The 23,153-nt window shown below is 47.6% G+C and overlaps 1 protein-coding gene across 2 annotated transcripts in view; it reads right to left on the bottom strand.

Annotated features, from left to right (window-relative positions):
- The window catches only part of LOC147634549 (RNA-binding motif protein 25-like), a 55,821-nt gene extending 33,148 nt beyond the window's left edge, over positions 1–22,673 (bottom strand). The window contains exons 1-8 of one of the 2 annotated variants that reach the window (XM_086803650.1): positions 22,338–22,673; positions 20,930–22,247; positions 16,839–17,131; positions 16,603–16,755; positions 16,208–16,500; positions 15,993–16,126; positions 15,094–15,900; positions 14,348–15,000 (exon numbers count right to left, since the gene is read on the bottom strand). In XM_086803650.1, the coding sequence (XP_086659776.1) occupies positions 14,348–15,000; positions 15,094–15,900; positions 15,993–16,126; positions 16,208–16,500; positions 16,603–16,755; positions 16,839–17,131; positions 20,930–22,184 (3,588 nt within the window). In that variant the 5' untranslated portion in view covers positions 22,185–22,247; positions 22,338–22,673. Of the gene's footprint in view, positions 1–14,347; positions 15,001–15,093; positions 15,901–15,992; positions 16,127–16,207; positions 16,501–16,602; positions 16,756–16,838; positions 17,132–20,929 lie in introns of both variants that reach the window. The other variant, XM_086803651.1, reaches the window with a different exon arrangement.
- Positions 22,674–23,153: the final 480 nt, after the last annotated feature.

Genomic DNA, 23,153 nt, shown 5'->3' with positions numbered 1-23,153 from the left:
GTCCACTGGAGAAGAAAACACAGCCAAACAGGGGGCTGCAGACCTGAAAATACAGGCTGACCAGTTCCACACTTCTAAATAGAAAAAAACGCTGATCCTAGAAGAAGGTAGAGCAATCAGCAATAATCATCCAGAAAACACAGCAATCTAGAGGGCGGTGATTCTGAAAAACGCGGCAGCAAAGAAAACTCTGAACCTAGAGTGATGATACCATGAAAGAGTGCCCAGAGCCGACGCAAGATGCGCACTAGAGTGTGCTTATCTGAGAACTGCAAGAGAGAGAGAGAGAGAGAGAGAGAGAGATGAAGCTAATAAGCTGAATATACTACAATGAAAGCAATCCCAAGCAAGAGACACAATAGTCTCATAAGTGAAGGATATAAAAGGTGAGAGCGTGTCAACACATGAACCACACCACCAACAAAACAATGAATGAAAAGGGGAGAGGCCAGCCCCCCTATATATAGGTCAGAAGAAAATAAGGGTGGCCAGCCCACAACCAAGGGCCATAAAAGGCATCAAATATGGGCACAATACATGGGCAAAATATGGGGATGAATATGCTAACAGACTTATAGGCTTTGTAATGTGATATCAATTGGTTTATCCTAAATCCCCAAAGGTTTAGAGATAATAAAACTGGAAGATACAACAAATATTCTCCTTGATTAAAAATGCCATTGACAATAATTTTGTTTCAATTGTAAAACTCGAGGAATCGGTTCAATAAGTTCGACAAGATTCAGACTGAAATCTAGATTTTGGTTTGCACTCTGGAACATGATTATTCCAGAGATTCTAAGCACTAGAACTGGAAGATACAACAAATATTCTCCTTGATTAAAAATGCCATTGACAATTATTTTGTTTCAATTGTAAAACTCGAGGAATCGGTTCAATAAGTTCGACAAGATTCAGACTGAAATCTAGATTTTGGTTTGCACTCTGGAACATGATTATTCCAGAGATTCTAAGCACTAGAAAAATCGTCTAAGATGATAGCTCATAGAAAATTGAAGAATCTCTTAGCTTCCTAACACTTGTTACTATGTTACCTCTAAAATGTCAGAACGTTGGCTGGTGTGTATTTGGAGACCTAGGGTGGCCTGGGATGGGCCGCATCCGGATTAAGATGTCAAAATACGCAGGGGAGATGATAACCAAATCTGAGACCACAAGAGCAAGTAGATTGCAGAAAATAGACAGCACAAGAGAAGGAGAGAGAGATGCGTGTAACTCTGCTCTATATACACAAGATCCCGAAGTGTAAACAAGATACAATGGCAAGGGGGCTATGGGGCCATTTTATATGGCCCCAAGAGAGCAGTCGGCCAGTAGAAGGGGCAGCCGACAGGCACTGAATTCTCCACGACCAGCAAAATGCACCAGTCGGCCAGCTGTATCAAGTCGGCCAGCAACTATGAGAGGTCGTGGACCTGAATGATCAGTCGGCCAGCTCATGGGCCCTCCTACCAACACAAGGCAACCACCCAAGCCAAGAAAATAGGGAAAAAAAGGAAAAAATATGGGGAGTGAGGAAAAATGAGAAAACACCTACAAAGGGCGGGCACACCCACAACAGAGGCCCTGGTGTCTGATAAAGACAAGAGATGACTTCTAACATGTCATGGCCCTGTGAAAATGGAACAGCACAAGTGTGGGCATGGTGGTTGCTGAGTCAAAATATTGAATGATTCACATGGGGGGTGCCCGGACAGAGTTAATGATGTGTGGACATCCCTAGGTGTGAAGAGGGGAACTAGAACATTAGAATTTTAATGGTTTATTGAAAGTTGCCCCTAGGCCTTAGTGGCCCCTGGCGAACTTTAATAACTTTTAAAGTTGGGGCCCTAGGATTATTATGGAGAGGGGGCAACTCCACTTTTGGAGTGCATGCCTCTCTCTCTTCTCTCTCTCTCTTCTTTTTGGAAATCGTGGAGCAAACGTGTGTGGGGAAGCGTGGAAAAGCAAGAGAGCAAGTCGGCTGCTGCAGATTTCTGGTTGTTGATTTCTGTGTGCTAGAACAGGCCGTACAGCACCCGTACTCATCTCTACGACTGCAGGTACAACTGTACGACTGCAGGTACAGGCTGCGCTGACTGAATTCTGCACTGAGAGAGTGGGCGGCGGCTGTTACAGGCGGCTGCAGTTGCTGGTACAGTACTGTACCACTGCAGGTACAGTGTACGGACAGTTCAGGTACAGCTGCGCTGGACAGTACAGCGGTTGGTGGCGCTGGACAGATCTGGTACAGGCTGGCTGTGCAGGTACAGTCCGGTACAGATACTGGCTGCAGGCGGCGTATGCTAGTACAGTGACACGTGGCCTGTACGGATTGGTGCAGTACAAATTTTCAGGTCTGTACAGTTAAGTACAGCACCGAGGTGGATGCAAAGAGGAAAGTACAGACAAGTACACTCACACGTGTGAAGTTGGGTCGTTGAAACAAGTGCCTGCAAGTACAGATTGGTACCGTTACTTCCTCCTGTGCAGATCCACGAGCTGATTTTGGGTAAGCTCTGAGTTTGTTCATCTATCTCTCTCTCTATTGCTTTATGTCTGTTGCAGATTTGAGCTATCTGGCCCCTTGTGAGAGGAGGGGTATGGCAGGGTCGAGACAGAGGTTGAACAGTGAATGTATGTATGAGCTGAGATGTTGAATCATGTGCTAGAGATATGCCAGATGTATGCTCATGGCTGCCCTGCTTAGTGGTCTTGGCTGATCAAAGGGAGGCACAGTGTGTTGTTTTGAGACACAGATCTGTGCGCGTGAATCCTCTGTGCTAAGAGGTTTTGTGGGCTGTCAGATTGGACATACATGTGTAATCTCTTGGCTGATTTTGTTGTACTCAGCCTTTCATACTTTTGAAATTGAATAAAGAAATACCGCAAGGGGCGCCAAGCTTTGGGGCCAACAGGTGTCGCTTTGTTTTCAGATTTGGGCACTCTAGCTCCAATCTGGTTTGTTTTCACATCTAGACTACAAGTGGACGGGTGACTGCTAGTCTACCGCACTCTGGTTTCTACCAGAGGCCGGTTTCATAACACCCCCTCTCAGCTCCTCGCTGTGAAACCAACCCTAGGGAGCTGGAGTGCCACCTGAGCATAGCCTGAGGTAGAGACTTCGTGAAGAGGTCCGCCGCATTGTCCTCCGTCGAACAATGAAGTAGCAAGATGTCACCAGCCAAGATCTTCTCACGTACAAAGTGATACTGTATCTCTATGTGCTTGGTCTGGGCATGGAAGACCGGGTTCCGAGCAATAGCTATACAACTCTGGCTATCACACTGGATGACTGTGGGCTCCTTCTGTGGAAACCCAATCTCGCCTAGCAGCCTCCGCAGCCACACAACCTCGCAAGCTGCACCACAAGCAGCCCGGTACTCTGCCTCTGTCGAAGATAAAGCAATAGTTGGCTGCCTCTTACTGCTCCAAGAAACTGCTCCTGAGCCAAGGGTAAAACCGTAACCTGAAGTAGATCTCCTCCCCAATCTAAGTTACTCCAACCTTGGAGTCTGACTCCATCCCCTCCTGTGTAGAAGAGTCCTAGATCCTTCGTACTCTACAGATACCTCAAGATCCTTAATCCTGCGTCCCGACTCCCAATGAGACTTCAATGGCATCTGCATAAAAGAGCTCAACAGCCCCACGGAGAAGCTCAAGTCCAATCTGGTGTTCAGCAACCAGATCAATGAACCAACCAATTTCCGATACTGCGAGGCATCAACTGGCTCACTTCATTAACAGTTAACTTTGTATTTGGGTCCATCGGCAAAGTAATAGGCTTGCAGTTCTCCATCCCAAAGGCCTCAAGCAACTCATGAACATACCGCTGCTGAGAGACAAAAAACCCCCTTTGGGTCTGCCAGATCTCCAATCCCAAGAAGAAGTGGAGTAAGCCTAGGTCAGTCATCTCAAACTCCTTTGACAAGGCAGCCTTCGTCACGCCAATGTGCTCCACATGACTGCCGGTGAGAATGAGATCATCCACATAAAGGATGATAATCGTAACCATGCCGCATTCCCGAAAGAGATATAGGTTGGGAATTTGCAACCGATCTCTGAAAACCAGTCCGAACAAAGAAGGAATCAATCTTCTGATTCCAAGCCCTAAGAGCCATGATTTGTTCGAGTACACGGGTGGTTGATGGACACCCTTCGAGAGTCAGGTGTCACGGAGCTACCCTCCGAGTGGACCACAGAGGACGGCATAGAGTCCGCGACAAAAGCAATACAGCGGAGCTCTTTCAGGTAAACTATGCTTTGATGTCTCGTATTATGCGGGACAAGGAGCTCACTTCCGTTAAGGAAGCCCTTTCACAGGATACTTGGAGGAAAGCCATGCAGGTGAAACTTGATGCCATCGAGAAGAACAACACATGGGAGTTAGTACTGAGGCCGTGGAAACGTCAGTCATTGGTGTCAAATGGGTCTTTAAGACCAAATATGCATCAGATGGGTCGGTGGACAAACACAAAGCCAGACTCGTGGCTAAAGGTTATGCTCAGCGGCCAGGCATTGACTACGAGGATACCTTTGCACCGATAGCAAGGATGACCACGATCCGGACCGTTCTTGCCCTTGCTTCTTCTTAGAGGTGGCCTGTGTATCAAATGGATGTAAAATCTGCATTCCTTAATGGTGACCTGCACGAGGAGGTGCAACTCATGAACATACCGCTGCTAAGAGACAAAAAACCCCCTTTGGGTCTGCCAGATCTCCAATCCCAAGAAGAAGTGGAGTAAGCCTAGGTCGGTCATCTCAAACTCCTTTGACAAGGCAGCCTTCGTCACGCCAATGTGCTCCACATGACTGCCGGTGAGAATGAGATCATCCACATAAAGGATGATAATCGTAACCATGCCGCATTCCCGAAAGAGATATAGGTTGGGAATCTGCAACCGATCTCTGAAAACCAGTCCGAACAAAGAAGGAATCAATCTTCTGATTCCAAGCCCTAAGAGCCGGTTTAAGACCATACAAGGCCTTACGTAACCTGTAAACCATCCCTTCTAATCTTGGAACAACAAAGCCTGGAGGCTGCTCAACATACACCTCCTCGTGCAGGTCACCATTAAGGAATGCAGATTTTACATCCATTTGATACACAGGCCACCTCTAAGAAGAAGCAAGGGCAAGAACGGTCCGGATCGTGGTCATCCTTGCTATCGGTGCAAAGGTATCCTCGTAGTCAATGCCTGGCCTCTGAGCATAACCTTTAGCCACGAGTCTGGCTTTGTGTTTGTCCACCGACCCATCTGATGCATATTTGGTCTTAAAGACCCATTTGACACCAATGACTGACGTTTCCACGGCCTCAGTACTAACTCCCATGTGTTGTTCTTCTCGATGGCATCAAGTTTCACTTGCATGGCTTTCCTCCAAGTATCCTGTGAAAGGGCTTCCTTAACGGAAGTGAGCTCCTTGTCCCGCATAATACGAGACATCAAAGCATAGTTTACCTGAAAGAGCTCCGCTGTATTGCTTTTGTCGCGGACTCTATGCCGTCCTCTGTGGTCCACTCGGAGGGTAGCTCCGTGACACCTGACTCTCGAAGGGTGTCCATCAACCACCCGTGTACTCGAACAAATCATGGAGCCTCCTACTGTTGCGGGGGCTCTACTCCAGCTGTGGGCTCAACCTCCTATACTGACTGTGGTTGACCAACTAGAACAATGGTCTGGGAATCATCATCAGACTCCTCTGGATCTCCAAGAAGTGGCGGCTCCTCGACAGTGGATACTGGAACATGCTCATCAAAGACCACATCTCGGCTGACAACAATGAACAATCTCATTCCTCTCTGGATCATACAATCTGTATCCCTTGGAAAGAGAATTATACCCCACAAATATAAGCTTACGGGATTTGGAGTCAAGCTTCCCCCTCTGCTTCTTCGGAATATGTACACACGCATCGCTTCCAAAAACACGGAAGTGGGAGATATCAGGTTTCCTGCCAAAGTATGCCTCAAACGGAGTCATATTAGGTACTCAAGTCGTTGGAGACCGGTTGAGGGTATGGACAATCGTAGCCACAGCCTCTCCCCAAAGTGGACGAGGAAGATCACGATGCTCCAGCATGGTCCTCGCCATCTCCACCATAGTCCTGTTTTTGCGTTCTACAACTCCATTCTGTGAAGGCGATCCTATATTAGCCAGTTCCCTCTTGATGCCATGATCTGCACAAAATCTAACGAAAACATTCGAAGAGACTTTGTCAACCCTGAGAGTCTTTACCTGCAATCCAGACTCTTTTTCCACCATCACGTGCCAATCCTTGAACCGTGCAAAAGCTTGGTCCTTCTCTGAAAGAAAGAAGACCCACGTGAATCTGGTACAGTCATCAACAAGCAGCATGAAATAGAGAGATCCTCCCAATGATGGTGTTTGCTGAGGTCCACACAAGTCAGTGTGAATCAACTCCAATGGTTTTGAAGCCCGCCTGGAAGCCTGCTTCGAAAAGGATTCCCTGTGCTGCTTACCACGTATGCAAGAACTGCAACGTCCTTGCCTACTGCCAACATCTGGCAAGCCAACCACCATCTGGTCCCGAAAAGCTCGCCGCAGTGCATCCACATTTAAGTGGCCAAAACGAAAGTGCCACAAATCTCTGACCTGAGAACCTGCCAATGAGGAGAGTGCAGCAAGCTTGTAGATACCATTCTCCACACCGCCTTCCCAAGCAACCTGGCTAGTCTCACGGTCCCGTAGAGCAACTAAATGCTCCTCAAATTCCACCCGAAAGCCAATCTTGCATACTTCATGCACTGACAAAAGATGAAAACCAAGAGCAAGGACGTAAAGAACACGGGAGGAATGCTTACCCCCCTTGCCGTCGGGAATAATCTCCATCCGGCCCTCACTGTGTATCGGAATGGTGGAGTTGTCGCTAATGAAGATGCGACCTGACTGCCGTTTAAGATCCAAGAAGAAGTCTCGAGAAGGAGTCATGTGCCTAGAAGCACCACTGTCAAGAATCCACTCTCGGGTACCCTTTGCGGTGAAGCCAACTGCCTCCTCGCTTGAAGATGATGGAGCATCCGAGTCCATCATCTCTAAGTGCAGAAATGCTAGAGTCTTTGTAGCTGAGACTGAAGAATCAGCACTCTTTCCAATCCGGTTAGGACACTTCCGCCAATAGTGGCCTTTCTCGCCACAATCATTGCAGGACCTCTCGGCCTTCAGTTTCTCTCTATCTGTGTCAGGCTTCTTCTCAGAAGACTTCTCCAGTGAAGCCTTCCCTTTGCCCTTGTTGTTATTCCGGCCTTTCGGCCGTTGGCCGGTTAAGGCCTCCGAACCTCCGCTGTGAGGAGGGTTTGTGAATCGTTCCTCCTGGTCCAAGACCACGACCATGGGCACAAGCTCCTCCCATGTAATGGTGCTGAGCCTGCCACTAGTAATCAAAGAGGAGTAGAAAGCGGAATACTGTGCAGGCAAGTAGAACAACAAAGTAATGGCCATATCTTCTGATGATATCTCCTTCCCAGCCTGGAAGACTTCCTGCTGAAGGGCCTGCAGCTTGTTAATTTGCTCCCGCATCGTCGACGACTTTGCAGGGTTCATAACCCACATCTGTACTTCCAAGGAAATCCTCTTCATGAGCGATACCCTGTTATAAAGAGAAGCCAAGTGTTGCCATATGCCTCTGGCCAGCGTCATCTGCTTTACGTGATTGATTACTTGCGGTGTGCAGTTGAGGAAGATAAATGAATGGACCCTAGCGTTGACACGATCCCACATCTGTGCCTATGCCTCGCCATCCTTTCTGGTTGACTGTAACTCCCCTTCCTCTGCTTCCGGCCGTGGAACCCCGACAACGATGAAATCAGCAAGGTCATATGACTCCAGCACAGACTCCATCATAACCTTCCAAATGCCGTAATTGTTCCCGTCCAACTGACGGTCCACTGGGAACGTGGGGAGTGTTGGGATCTTCACATGCTTCTCAGCCATCTCTAACAAATCTACCATCGCGGGGATGTAACTGCAAAAGGGTGGGTGGGTGGGGAAAAAAAAACTTACACCTGCAAGTGGCTGTCTAGCAACTCAGCCCGCCTTCCTCTTGCTTCTTCTCTTCCCGAACAGTCCCTAACAATCCACCAATCAGCAGCGCAACAGTCCCCCTCTTGCTCAGAAAACTCCCAAGATCTATCAAGAGCCTAGGGCTCTGATGTCAAAATACGCAGCGGAGATGATAACCAAATCTGAGACCACAAGAGCAAGTAGATTGCAGAAAATAGACAGCACAAGAGAAGGAGAGAGATATGCCTGGAACTCTGCTCTATATACACAAGATCCCGAAGTGTAAACAAGATACGATGGCAAGGGGGCTATGGGGCCATTTTATATGGCCCCAAGAGAGCAGTCGGCCAGTAGAAGGGGCAGCCGACAAGGACTAGGGAAAAATGGGAAAAAAATACAGGGAGTGAGGAAAATGAGAAAACACCTACAAAGGGCGGGCACACCCACAACAGAGGCCCTGGTGTCTGATAAAGACAGGAGATGACTTCTAGCATAAGAGACTTAAGAGAAATGTGAAAAGCTAGTACTAACTATATTTCTTAATAAGTATCCTTTCTTGCTTTATTATTAGCCCAAGGGACTTATTGGCTCATAAGTGCACAACCCCTCAAGAGAGGACTCCCTAAGGGATCAAGAGCCAAGCGAGGCCTTGGCCATGGCTCTAGCCGTACACCTGGACAAGTGGCTCTGATTGTTTGGTACGCCACGATTTAGGTGTAGAGTATGGTCACGGTGTTGGTCTAGCCTCATAGACCATAAGCGTTCTTGATAGAGCGATGAGCCACTGGCACCATATCCATGTTGGTTTGCATGTGTATTCCACTTGGAGGAGCGGCTCGAGAACTAAGTGGATGCTTGCTTCTCTCTCTCTCCCAAATTGAGGAGCTTGCCAGGGGACCCCATCTACTTCGATGATGACCTCACATGGATGCAACTGGAGCACAGAAGATTATGCATGCCGAAGATCAAGGCGGCACGCAAAGAAGGGAAGAAGGCACATTATAGGGATGGTCACATCTACATTGATGGGAAGAGGGTCGAATAGCGCCATCTGGCCTGTAAGACACGGAGGAAACAACATGAAGACAAAGAGATACACATAGCAATCTGGAACTGTAATGGAGTCCTATGGACATATCCAGGGAGACTTGAGGAGGTGATGGAGGGCCGGGATATCATCTTGATGACAGAGACACATGAGAGCCCAGAGAGGGGCTTACCACGGGTTGAGGGTTATCAGTGGGAGTCAGCTCACCGACAGGGGATGAGACAAGCCACCTCCCGAAGTTCAGGAGGTATTGCAGTACTTTTCAGACATGGGTTACATGAGCATGTTCGAGTCGTAGCACGAGACTCGGAGGCGAGATACATGTGGATTAGCTTACGCCTCTCGGAGACCAGATGGATTTATATCGCCCTTTGCTACTTTCCTCCGAAGGGGTCGCGGTTTGCCACCACCGAGGAGCCGGGTGGAGGAGAGGCTAGTGAGTCTCCATACTCTGTCTTATCTGAGGAGATCTTACACTATTCGACACTGGGAGAAGTCTTCTTGATGGGGGACTTCAATGCACGGACTCAGAGCAGACAGTGCGAGATCTATGACTTTGAGGATCCCTTGAGACTAGAGCCACTAGCTACAGAGGATACAGGGACCACTCGGATCTCCGCTGATGGAGGAGCTGACAGCATTGGATATGGGCAACATTTGCTGGAGCTTGGGGCCCGACACCATCTCGTTATTTATAACGGGATGACTCAGTGGCCAGATTCAGGTGGGTTGACTTGCTTTCCAGTGGGAGGTGGCAGTAGTACAGTGGAGTATGTGATGGGATCCGGGGAGGCAGCAGATATGGTGTCTCACTTCACCGTACCACCATGCCCCATTGGGGCGGATCATACATACCTATCCCTCACTCTCAAGAGCTTACTGGAGACCCACCTACCCATCATACAGCCACCACGCACTATTTTTCACTTCACTCAGGACCTAGCCGAGGTGTACGACTATCATGTTCATGATCAGCTATCTGCCTTAGATCCATCGGCACCCATGGCCATGCTCACCTCCCAGCTCTCACATGTACTGCACTCTGCAGCCGCAAGGAGTTTCCCATACCACATACAGACAGGACGGCCACCTACATCTAGGAGCATGCCCCAAAACCGATGGTATGATGATGAGTGCAGAAACCTTTACCGCAGTCTCCGAGTGCAAAGGGCTCGCAGCAGGGAGATCATCCAGAGGCAGGCAGGCAGGAGGATGCATACTCTCACCCGCCGTAAGCGGCGAGCTTATGATTGAGGAGGCTCAGTACTGGGACACATATCACATGCTCATGAGCAGAGATGCTGCTGCTGCTTGGAGGAGGCTCAGAGAGCCCCATCCTCCCACACCTATTGCCGATCCTCAGACCTGGCAGACATATGCAGAGAGACTTTATGATGTGCCTGCACAGCCCCCTATACCACAGCCCACAGAGCCATGCTCCACAGTCTCCACCTTCTTCACCCCACCTATGGTTAGGAGGGCCATATGCCAACTCCAACATGGACGGGCGACAGATCATACAGGATTACAGGGAGAGCATCTCATCTATGCTATTGATACATTGGCACCATTTCTTGCTCATCTCTTCAACAGAGCTCTGTCAGAGGGGTTTCCGGCTGAGTGGACGATGCACACTATTGTGCCGATCCATAAAGCGGGAGATGTACTAGACCCCGGGAACTACAGGACCATCATGATTGGCCATATATTGGCCAAACTATACGGGGCAGTTTTGGAGGCAGAGCTGAGCACTCATGCAAAGGTTGGGGGATTGAGAGCAGCAGGCCAGGCAGGCTTCCGTCGAGCCTTCTCGACCATCGACCACATTTTTACATTGAGGTGCCTGATTGATCAGGCCAAGGCACGGAGGCAACGGCTCTATTGTTGCTTTGTGGATTTCCGCAAGGCATTTGATACTGTGCCCAGAGAGTACTGTGCCCAGAGAGCGCCTCTTTCGGCGACTATAGACACTAGGCATACCTTCAGACATGATGTGGGGCATATACAAGCTATATGAGCAGGTCTTTGGGAGAGTCCGATGCCCAGGAGGCTTGTCCGAGACACAGTTGCTAGCACCATTGGTGTGAAGCAGGGGTGCCCGCTCTCCCCCACGCTCTTTGGGCTCTATATTGATGAGGTGGTCGATTACATCACACAGGGAGGAGGCTCTGGGGTTGAGCTATCAGGTATTACTGTCCATGTTATGCTTTATGCTGATGACATCGTCTTGGTATCCGACACGCAAGTTGGGCTTCAAAGACACCTTGTGGCTCTTGATGACTTCTGCGCACAGCAGGGGCTCACAGTGAACCTTGGGAAAACCAAGGTTATGATCTTCCACACTTCACCCGCAATCAGAAGCCACACTACTCTCACATTAGCAGGAGGGCGGGTCGAGGTGGTGAGCTCTTATGTTTACCTTGGCATCACATTTACTAGCTCAGCTGGACGCTTCTCCATGGCTCAGGCAGTCCGAGACAGAGTGACCCGGGGTATGCAGCTCTTGCTGGCCTTGAGCGTCAGTGTCATCAGGCACATTTTCAGGAACCCCGCACGAAGGGGTGGCTCTTTGATACATTAGTGACACCAGCCTTGATGTATGCAGCAGCGGTGCTTGCAGCCTCCACATGGGTACAGCTGGAGAGACCACAGATCTTGATGCTCTCGAGGATGATACGCAGCAAACCATCCGTCCCGCACGACATTGTTCGAGCTGAGTTTGCTGCACCACCTATGGCAGTGGAGGCATTGTTCCAGACGATCTCCTTTATATACAGGATGAGGGAGATGCCCACGAAGAGATTATCCCGCCGAGCTTTTGAGGCATCCAGACAGCTGGCCGAGGCTGGACACACTAGATCTTGGTATGCACAGATGCTACAGTGGTTCTCACATCATGGGATAGACATTGAGCGGTTGCCACCTTTTCAATATGTTCAGTCTGCTCCACGGGGTTACCTCTCTCTCAATGAGAGGAACAGAGTGATGAGACAGGACATATGGCAGCACTACATATAGGAGACATGGACAGCACCAGACAGCCCACTACCACCGAAGATGCTGTGTTACAGAGACCACTTTATGAGCATCTCAAGGGATGGGTTTATACATCGACCGCGGTACATGGATGTATACATGCCACACAGCTCTCGCGTTGCTATTGGACAGCTACGAGTCTCATCACATCAGCAAGAGAGAGAGGCTGGGAGAGCGGCACGGGTTCCCAGAGCTGAGCGGATATGCAGATTGTGCCGCGAGGAGGTGGAGACTGAGGATCACTTTGTATGTAGATGTAGAGCCCACCAGGGGGTCAGAGATAGATACGCAGGATTGTTTGAGGAGCACTCTTCACTACATCAGTTGATGGAGGCCTCGGACCAACGACAGCTTGGCAGACTACTACTAGAGCTTCATAGTTCTCAAGAGAGACTCCTCCAGACACCCGCTCCCACTAGGGGTGGGAGACAGTCCCAGCTCACAGATTTCTTCCAACAGAAAGCTATGCCAGTGTCAGCTGATGTACCACGTGGGGTGACCGCACAGAGAGCAGAGGAATTGAGAGCCAGGAGGAGACCTAGACAGACTCGACATAGAGCACCCCGACTCCGTCACCGAGAGAGAGCAGCTATCCGAATGAGACACCAGATGGAGACACAGGAGAGGCTAGCTCGCTTTCATTCAGACTCAGGGTACATGTTCACGCCATTCACAGCCTCAGCATCGGCGATGTATGATATCTTATATCCCTCTTATGGCACTGGATGGAGTTAGACATAGATCTGCATAGCATGCTTGTACTACCCCTTCAGCATATAGAGATGCATCTTGCCTTAGCACTCCATCCACATCCCCACCCCCCCTTATATTGTTTGTATATGGGCTCCATCGATCCATGATGATTCACAGTTGTATCCAGACACATGCACACTTTTTCTTTTCTTTCTTTTCTTCCGATGACCGGAAGAACACAGTTGTATTATTTTTTGTCTCATAGGCCGACTTTGGCCTCTCGTAGACGTTAATATCTCTCTCTCTCTCTCTCTCTCTCTCTCTCTCTCTCTCTCATATCTGACTCGCAAGAGGGACTGCAATGCCACATGGACGCCTTAGATGATTTTTGTACACAGAGAGGCCTTTCAGTGAACCTTGGAAAAACCAAGGTTATGATCATTCACACTTCCGAACAGGTTTAAAAGATACAATGATCACATATAGAGGCAGCCAGGTGGAGGTGACAGAATCATATGTATACTTGGGTATTACCTTCACTAGTAATGGAAGCCGTTTCTCCATGAGATAGGCATAACAGGACAGGCTCACCCAAGGTTATGCTACCCTTGCATTGATGGAGCAACAGTGTCATCAAACTCGCTTCCAGGAGCCTCGCACCAAAGAATGGCTATTTGACACCTTAGTCACCCCAGCTATGATGTATGCAGCACCGGTATGGGCCCCTAACCTCTCCACATATGATTGGCGTCGGATGGAGAGACCGAAGATCCTCATGATCTCTAGGATGATTCGCAACAAACCATCAGTACCACATGAGATCGTCAGAGCAGAGCTTGCAGTGCCCCCATGATGGTAGAGGCTCTATTTCAAACCATAGCCTACATCACACGCATCAAAGGCATGGGTCCAGAGAGACTACCCCGCTTGGCCACAGAGTCCTCACAGAGTATTGCCACAGAGGGCCATCACCCATCATAGTATGCTACAGTGGATGAGTGGTTTTCAGCACATGGGCTCGACACGGCCTGTATCATCTACCTCCCGACAAGGGCTCACACTACAAAGAGCCTCGGAGATCAGAGCTGCCAGGAGACCGCGACTATACCCGGACGCAGACCACCACTACTCCATCAGGCCCAGTCTGCCCAGATCCACGCACGATACAACAGAGCTATGGAGGAGAGAGTCCAGAGGCTACACCAGGGCACGACAAATGTGAAGTCCTCCTCACCCCATGCCCCATGTATGATGTACTACACCATCTCCACTGGGTGGAATTAGTAGTATACCACCTATCATGATTGTACATCTATAGCATGCTAGACGGTGACTGCATAGTGAGCTGCATATGACTAGGATTAGCTTTTCATTTCAGTTTTTCTTTCCATGATAATCAGGACATGGAATTGTTGTATACAGATTTGTCTCATAGGCCAATCTGGCCTTCCGTTGATGTTAATATATCTTTTCTTTCTTTCTTTTTCTCTCTCTCTCTCTCTCGCGCGCATGCACACATTCCAGGCATAGCAACAATTTGACTTACCTGATCATATATTTTCCAGTCTATAATGTAGGCGAAAAGCTCGTCTTTTGTCTTTGGAATGCTATCGATCAGCTGCTTAGTATCAAGTTTTGCTGATGAATGATCCTTTTCACGATTGCCGTCTGAATACCTGTGCTTGTCTTTATCTCTGTCTCGAAACCTGTCCATCTCATCCCTGCTACCACGCTCTCTGTCCTTACCTCGATCTTCAACCCATTGATTCTTATCTTTGGACTTCTCCCTCTGTCGCCTTCCTCTGTCGCGCTCAGACTCCAGCTCCTCCTTAGAAGAGCTGTTCCCCAAATTCGTTAGGCTCTTGGCAAACTCTGCAGCAGCAGCCAAATTCAAAGCGACACTCCCCAATGTAATGTTGGCTTTCAATGATGAGACTGCCTGCATCTCCTCTACAGTATAATCAATTGGCACAAGTTGCCTTAATCCACGATCTTTAGGTGCTTCCTCTTCATCTTCCTGGTCGAACACCGAGGGCACAGCTGTTCTCTTTCCAGATCCCACCAGACCAAAACCCAGCTTTTTTGGAGCTGGCGGGCTGCTGTTCCATTTCTCGTCTATCTCCATGCTCACCAGGCCATTTTCAACCTCCTCATCAATAACCATATCAGTACTTCTTGTTAAAACTTCATCATCACCACCTTCATGCGCAAGCCTATGTTAGTATCTCAGCTACATAGTAAACAGAAACAAACACATTCACAAAACAAGACTGGCTAACTTCCAAAACATACCATTTACCAACTGCACATGATTCTGTTCCTTGCTTTCAGAAATTATCGCTCCTGCATTCTTTGTTACTGCAGGTTCAACAGTGCCACCTTCAGCGCTGTCTGGGGCCTTTGCTGCAGCTTCAGCAGCTTCCATCCGGGCCATTTCAGCTAGCCTTTTCTTGACCTGTTCCTCATAATCCTCTTTCAGCTTCCTTCGCTTGGCCTCCACAACCTCTTCCTCCTCCTTTAAGCGGTCCTTCTCATCGTCATCTCTCTCCCTCTGGATTCTCTTGCGGTCACCATACGGATCTCCTCTCCGCCTCCACTTCTTCCAACCCTCATCATCACTCTCTTCCTCCTGGTCCTTGATTAATCTCCGCCTCAACTTCTCCCTTTCCTTCTCCTTCTCTCTGTCCACGTTCCTTATGCGCTCTTTCTCCTTCTCTCTCTCCTCCCATGCTTTCTCACGATCCTCGTACAAGCGCTCAGCATCCCGCATTCTCAGCTCCCGTTCCCTCTCCCGGCGGGCTCGACTTCTCTCTCTATCCCTTTCCATTTTCTCAAGTTCCCATTCTTTCTCCCTTTTCAGTTCCCTTTCCCTCTCCCTCTCCCTATCCCTATCCCTATCCTTGTCCCTGTCCCTGTCCCTGTCCCTGCTCTCCCTCTCCCTACCTTTGTCTCTATCTCGCTCCCTCTCCCTGTCTCTGTCCCTATCCCTGTAATGATCCAACCGTCTTCCTCGATCAGATGAGCTCGTCTCTGGCCTGTCAAGCTCTGAGCTCGCTTTGTTCTCACTAGTTTCCTCTTCATTAGTCCCCTCCTGTCCAGCTGCAACACCAAAACCACCAATTTTACTTCTAAAACACATGGAATGCTAAAAGATTTCGTTGAATCTTTGCCACATTGTTAAGTTAGATCACCAGTTTTCCCTCCATCAGCAACCGAGTCCCCGTCCCTGGACTTGGCAGGCGTGTCTGACAAGGAATTAGACTTGCAAGGTGCATCTGAAGCACTAGGCAATGGTGGGGGAGGGGGCAGAGGCATCAGTCTAGCCCTGGACAAAGGTACGAAATTGTTAGCAGACCGTTATGCATCCATTAAAGCCATACATACACATCACTAGGCTGTACTGTACCTCTCTTCCAGCAAGCTTGTGAGCTTTTTCTGTGCCTCATCATCTGCTCCCTTGTCTTCGTCATTGACAAGTCCAAATCTCTTTGCATCTGATCCCTGATTTTCAGTGGATGGAACATTTTTTTCAGCCTCAGCAACAGGCTTCTTCACAGGTTCAGGAGCTTCCACTCCCGGTGCAGTCTCCACTTCTGTCTCTATGGCCTGACTAGCTTCTAGTTTCAATTGCTGCTCTCTCTCCTTCTTCTTCTGGACAAAACGCTCCAAATACTCCCGTGTGGTAGGGTTGACCGTGATCTGCAGTGTAGAGCAAATGAACATTTAGCACTAAAACAGTAAAAACCAGGAAGAAAACACATCCACGGCTTTTGAATCAATTCTCGAGGCTTTGTTTCATACTTTAAGTTCCTGTCCTTCCAAGCTGAATCCGTTCAGTAGCCGCAAAGCTCGCAACACTCCTTCTGGAGATTCAAACTCACAGAAACCAAAGCCTTTCGGGGTGCCCACTGTTGGCTCCTGAGCCCGCTTCCAGCTTTTTATGGGTCCACACAGCTGGAAGCAAAATCAAAAAGCCCATCAACGAGTCAGAAACTGATTGCATATTTTGATTCCTTCACAAAACTTAAGAGCTGTACCTCCAAAATAGATCTTAAAAAGTCGTCATCTACTGTAGAGGCTATCTTCCCCACATAGACCAGGGTCTGTGGTTTCTCAAGCAGCAGGAGTGGTCCCACAGCCTTGGATAAATCTGCCCCTGCTGGTCCCAATTGAAACTTCGGAACAAGAGTACCTGGGCGTAGCATTGTTCCTGGTGGTGGTCTAACCAATGGGCTTGCTGTTCGGGGAGGAAAATTAGGTGGCCGTACCATGGGTGCAAAAGGGGGTGCTGGAAACCGGGGAGCCATACCTGCAGGTGCAGAGCCAAGAACTGGGCAAAAAAATTGAGTTAGAAAATTCCCATAAAGAAACATAATCCCAATCTATACAATTTTGGCTAAAACTAATACCATACCTTCATATTAAAATACACAAAAATAAAAACATTTGTAAAATAGACCGCACGAAAACGCTTGCGTTCACGTCAGAGCAGCGTGTTCAGAGGAGACCACCAGAAAAACAGGTAATAATCCAGAATGAAAAATGAAGGCAATTACTGACCTTAAGCACCAGATGTGTTGAATAATACATGCGAAAGGAAAACTGAGTTAACAAGTCAAACACGGCCTAGAATTTAGCAGATACAGCAGCAATCAACCTGGTACGGCAATGCTGATGCCATGCCAAACTGGCAGGAGCAAGTTAAGTAGCATACCCTTTGATTCTTTGTCACAACATTTAGCTCATAACAATACAAAAAATCAAATGGACAATCAAATGCACACAGAAAAGAAGTGATTCAAAATTGTTTACCCATACTACAGTAGGGGCCATGGGCTAGGCTCTCCTCTGACCGCTTGGAAGTAATGCATGTGAGATGCTGACCCTCAAATCTGAAATTCAGAAAAATGTTAAGATTAAGGTCAACGTGTAGGCGAAGATCATAACTCCGGAAAGTTCAACTCTTTGAAACCTGGGGTCCCACTGGCAGGTCACTGTCATTAAAAGGCTGCTTCGACAAATCAATAACACGTGTCCCTAGCTGCCTTGATGATGGCAACTGAAAATGACCTTTCAAGCTTCAAAGTCTAGACGAATAAAACAGTCTAAGCTGGCCTTTTACATGTTCCAACATGTTAGATCCAAAACAAACTACAATCCGATCCAAACCAGTATACTATATAGTTTGCGACTAGACCAACCATCTTACACGCATTAAATGCAGAACCAGTCCCAGTCTCTGTATCCCATCAATGCACACACTGGAACAGTCCATGCTTGCAAGGCAAATGCAGTGGAGCATCAAGTTTATTCCAGGCCTAGCATCAAATTTTGAGTAAGATGCTTGCAGCCTTACAAAGCATGAATGAAACACACTCCATCAGCATATGGCATGCACTGCATGCTTATGCTGTCAACCTCCAGACACAATTCAATACAAATGTTCAATAACGCATGGACACAGTAATATCCGACTACAAATTTGACTACAAGTCCATGCGTTATTGAACATTTGTATTGAATCACAGAAAGGCCTGCATTCAGCTACATCACAGTCACGGAGCATCACACAGCCCAAAATGAAGGGTGAAACCTGACTTGGATGCATGCAAAAGGATCCTCAGACCTGTCAAAGGTAAAGCTTCATTTCAGCCTAGGAAATGCAGTCGTACGCTGGGTGTCAAAGATGCAAGCAACAATGGCATCGTACTTTGATGGGGGGCTGCAACTGCAGCATTTTAAGTGGCATGGCTCAAGGCATTGATGGCTGAGATAGAAGAGAGCAGCCAATTACTCCGTTTCATGATGACATGTGTCATGCAAGTACAAGCACACCTACTATTTGTCAGAAACCTGGGCTTGAATTTGTGAGAAAGAAGTTCCGAGTGATTCAACGACCAGTTAAGTGTTCACCAGACAGATTTGGGCTTGTTAAGGCCAGCATGATCAATGATATGGCATCAGACTTCATGCCTAATGTGTGGATGAAATGTATCACATCCATCCACCCATCAGATCAGATTTCTTAGAGCCAGTTGCTTTGCATAGACAGGCATGCATCTTCCAGAGCCAGAACACATGTGGACACATGACGGACATCGTGGAAAATGCAGCAGGCTCCACACCTATCATGGCTATGCATGTTGATACATACGTATATATCCAAGCCAATATCAAGGGTAGGTATATATCCAAGACAATATCAAGGGCTCTCAACAACTCAGATGGTCATTTAACACATGCTATGTTCAATAGACAGTTATGCATCATCCACTTAAGAAGTGTGTGACAGGAGAAAGAGGACAGATTGTTTCTCTCTAGACTACTTTATCAGCACACATTTTCAATGATTTAGAGTGTCCTTGCAACAGATTTCTTCCCATAAACTCATGATTCAGAATATTAAAAGACCACCTTTGACAAGGTGCAGTTGCATCGCGCTGCTGCATGTAACCACAAGTTATTGAAGATGGTCGTAATCAATGCTCCACCCATAACATGTAACACCCACTTGGATTTTTGAGGCCCCTATTATGAGAAGGAAGCTATGGTTGAGCAGCTTGCTCGCATAGCAATTCCAAAGAAGTGGCTTGCGCCCAAAAAAAAATGGCTCAAGGCTGATTTGCAAACTTTGAAGAAATCAGAAGGCAAATAAACTCAAAATGACATGAAATTACTTAGTGTGCTGGGTTAACATGCTGCTACGTATATTTTGTAAAAAAGTCATGTAGCAGTTTTAAAATTTTCAATACTAAAAGCAGCATAAACATGCTCTAATAGCCTTACTTTTGATGGGAAGTAAAAAAGATTCATGTCTTCATTTGATGGAAGGTACATAATTTAAATGCCTATATTAGATTTTTTTTCTATATTTGTAGGGTGACTTTAGAATTATTCAAGAACTAAAGCGTTTTACAAAGAGTACCTGGATGATGACCATGAAAAAATATGTTTTTTACACTTTTTGGGTACTTGATTTTTTTCCAACTACTAGAAGAAATTTCCTTGAACCTTGTAGTATAAGAAAAATATATTTTTTATAAAAGTCTCTAAGTCCAGGAAAAAGCCTTTTTTTGTGTAAACTGATAGATATTTTGCATCACACAAATTGAGGCTCTATGTTTGAACTGCATTGATAATAGACACACAACACTTGAGGTTTTGCTAAAGAGAAGTGAAGATTCATAAATAGAACTCTCTCAGCGGTTGTGTACTCAACCTTGCTTGATGCATGAGAGCAGGGCCAAGGCCTATGCGTTTCATAAGCCATGAGAGAATTCTTCACATACCATAAAAATGCTGATGCAATGAATCTTGATTACAACATTGCAGTCCTATCCTCAAACCTTCATCCCTAGACTTAACCACTCTGCTTTTAGCTAATGCAGGCCTTCATACTCATACTCCAGCCTTACATCAATCTTGCCCAATGATGTCCTGCTAGTGTGCCTATGCTGTGCTAAATATACCACAACTCCTGTTGAAAGACCTAACCCCCTTTGAAGTTGTAAGTTTGGATCCAGGGCTTACATTGCTCCACCCACAGTTAAAAAGATCTAGATAAGGAGTGTGGCCATTGAAGCTCTACATCTAAGGACCTTGGGGTCTTTGATGGGGATAGACCAAAAGGTGACCAAAAGGCATCCACGGAATATGGCCACACCTAGAATAATCTACCAATAGGAGCCAGGCATAATGTAGTGACTGGGTAATTCGAATTTATTAGTATGTCAACCTCAATTATTAACACAATTTCTAGGGTCATTAACCACTCTCAGGGTATAAAAGAAAACAAAAAGCAGCTGATAGTCTTGGGCATATCGCTACCCAGCTTACTCAGAAAAGGAAACTGTGACCTGTTAGTTTATGATTGCAAGGAAAACTTGATCAATGGTAGGGTGCTGCTCATTAGCTGAAAGAAAATTTAATCCATACCACAGAAGATGTTGGATGCTCTTTACCAAAGTCAGCAACTTTCCATCCTCACCAAAACAACATGAGAACACTGCTGTAGGAGACAACAGCCTGTCACCCTATTGCACACCCCATTCTAAACTACCATGCTCCCTCAAGTCAAAATCAACTAAAAACAAACAAAGTTTGCAGAGTAAAGCACTTAAAAACCCACCTCCAGGAGGCACAAAAGCAGGTGTGGGGTTGGTGGAATAGACAGGGCGAGGCGGCACAAATGGCAAAGTAGAGGATGTTGACATAATCGGTCCTGGCCTTGCTGGAACTGCACCAACCGGGGGCACAAGAGTGGTTACTGGAATCTGACCAGGAAACACTTGCACTGGCGGCATAGCAGGTGGAGGAACCACAGTTGTAGGTGGGACACTAGCTGGAAGCACCGCACCTGCTGTACCTTGACCTTGAAGGGGCTGCATGGAACCTGACATTATTGATTGTATTGCTCCTGGCATTGATGGCCTCATTTGTGTGCCTGGAGGGATAGGAACTGGATGAGGTGGAAACCCCCCAGGGGTAGACTGGTGTGACATGGGAGCATGAGCTTCTTCAGTTTCCACAGTTGTCCCTATTCCTGATGACACTGATATTGATGCTGTCCCCAGTGTAGTAGCAGAAGGCATGGCAGCTGCTGTGGATCCTTGTAAAGGCGGATGAGATGCCGTTGCTGGGGCTGGACTCTGAATGGGTGGAGGCTGAGGTGACGAAGATGTAGATGATTTTCCTGGTGGAGTACCTGAAACCTGTAGAGGCGGTGAAGGGCCAGCTCCATGCATAGACTGGGCCTGTGTAGGCTGGGTTCCTGCTTGCGCTCCTGATACAGAGCCTTGTGGAGTTTGAGAGGCTGCTGTAGATGGCATTCCTATAATGGCCATTTGAGCAGGAGGAGGTCTCACGTGAATACCTGGACTTTGGCCGGAAAATCCCATCAGTGAATTTGATATTGGAAACGAGGGTGGTCCTGAAGCCACTCCAGATAATGGTGGAGGGTTTCCTGATTGTCCTTGGTAGGAAAACCCAGACGGCATAGAGAAAGGGGGCCCTGCGGACGTAGAGGGGGGGCCTGATGAAGAGGCGTTTGTAGGCGGGCCTGGAAACGAAAACCGTGGGGCAGCACCAGACAAGGGGAACAACGGGGGAGGAGTTGATGAGGGAGGACCAGATGAAGGCGTTGGGTTTGCTTGAGCACCTGGGAATGAAAAGCCAGATGATGGAGCAAAGGAAGGCCGAGGTGGCGGCAAAGGGTTTGCAGAGGAGCTCTGGAACGTGAAGCTTGCAGATGATAGGGAGAATGACGGGGGGACTGGTGGCACTGCGGTAGAGGGAGCATTGGATGACGGTGGCGGATCTCCCCCTCCTCCCTCTCCTGATGGGGACGGTATTGGCACCGCAGCAACTCCAAACGACATATTCATAGCTCCGAGAAAAGCACACACAAAGCAAGCTTTACGGATGAAAAACTGTTGGACCTCCGCTACCTGTTCTCGTGAGGAAACCCTAAAATCAGAGCACGAAGCGAAAATACCTCTGATGGATTGGCGGAAAAACACAGTTTGCAGGGCAGAAACCTTAGTTGCAAGAAACCCTAGTTGCTCCCATGGCCATTCAAAAGGACCCCGCTTCTGCTCCACAGAAACCCTAGGCGCAGGATGAAGCCGACCTTTCCAGCACTGCACCACGAAAACCCTAATCGCGATGGAAGATGCTTCTGCTTCTGAAGCTCAGAAAACCCTAATCACAGGGCTGGGAAGGTTTATAAAAAATAGATCGACGGCTTTCACGAACTCAGAAAAACCCTGGCACTTCCTGATCCCTCTTCCTGCCGAAAACCATCTGGCGATGGCTTCCTCCACGCAGAGAGCGAACGAAATAATGCACTTCGATATTCATCCAGCGATTAACCGTGGATTTATAGGGTTAAGATCATTTTAGCGTGCAAACTAGTCGGGGATTAAACTTCGTTTCCAAAGTTAAGGTCATTAAGGGCCCCCATAATCATTACTCATTAATTAGTGTTGGCACTTGTTTAGTCATGTACAAAAGACACAGCGGAGAGGTCCGTACATTAGGCACATTAGGCAGGTGCGTGCATGCATGCTGGCCAGTGCTCAAAAAAAACTATTTTCTCAAAAATTAGAAAACCTTCATATATAAAATTAAGAAATTATCAATGAAGAGTTTTTTATTTTTAAGGTATTTGTACTAAATGACTGCAAATTTTGCAAGTATTGGCACCTTCAAGCTATAAGTTTGCAGGTATTTTTTTAAGTTTGAAGTTGTTATTACACTAAACCTGGGTTTTTTTCGAGCACTGATGCTGGCGAGCCGAATGGAAAATGCATGGGCACAGGAGATAGTAGAGGGCTCTGGCAGATGGGGGGACT

Source organism: Cibotium barometz, chromosome 10 (assembly GCF_041138505.1).
Source record: "Cibotium barometz isolate CiBa-2024 chromosome 10, ASM4113850v1, whole genome shotgun sequence".
NCBI lineage: Eukaryota > Viridiplantae > Streptophyta > Polypodiopsida > Cyatheales > Cibotiaceae > Cibotium > Cibotium barometz.
Note: the sequence above shows the minus strand (reverse complement) of the source record. Positions and strands in the feature narration are given on the sequence as shown.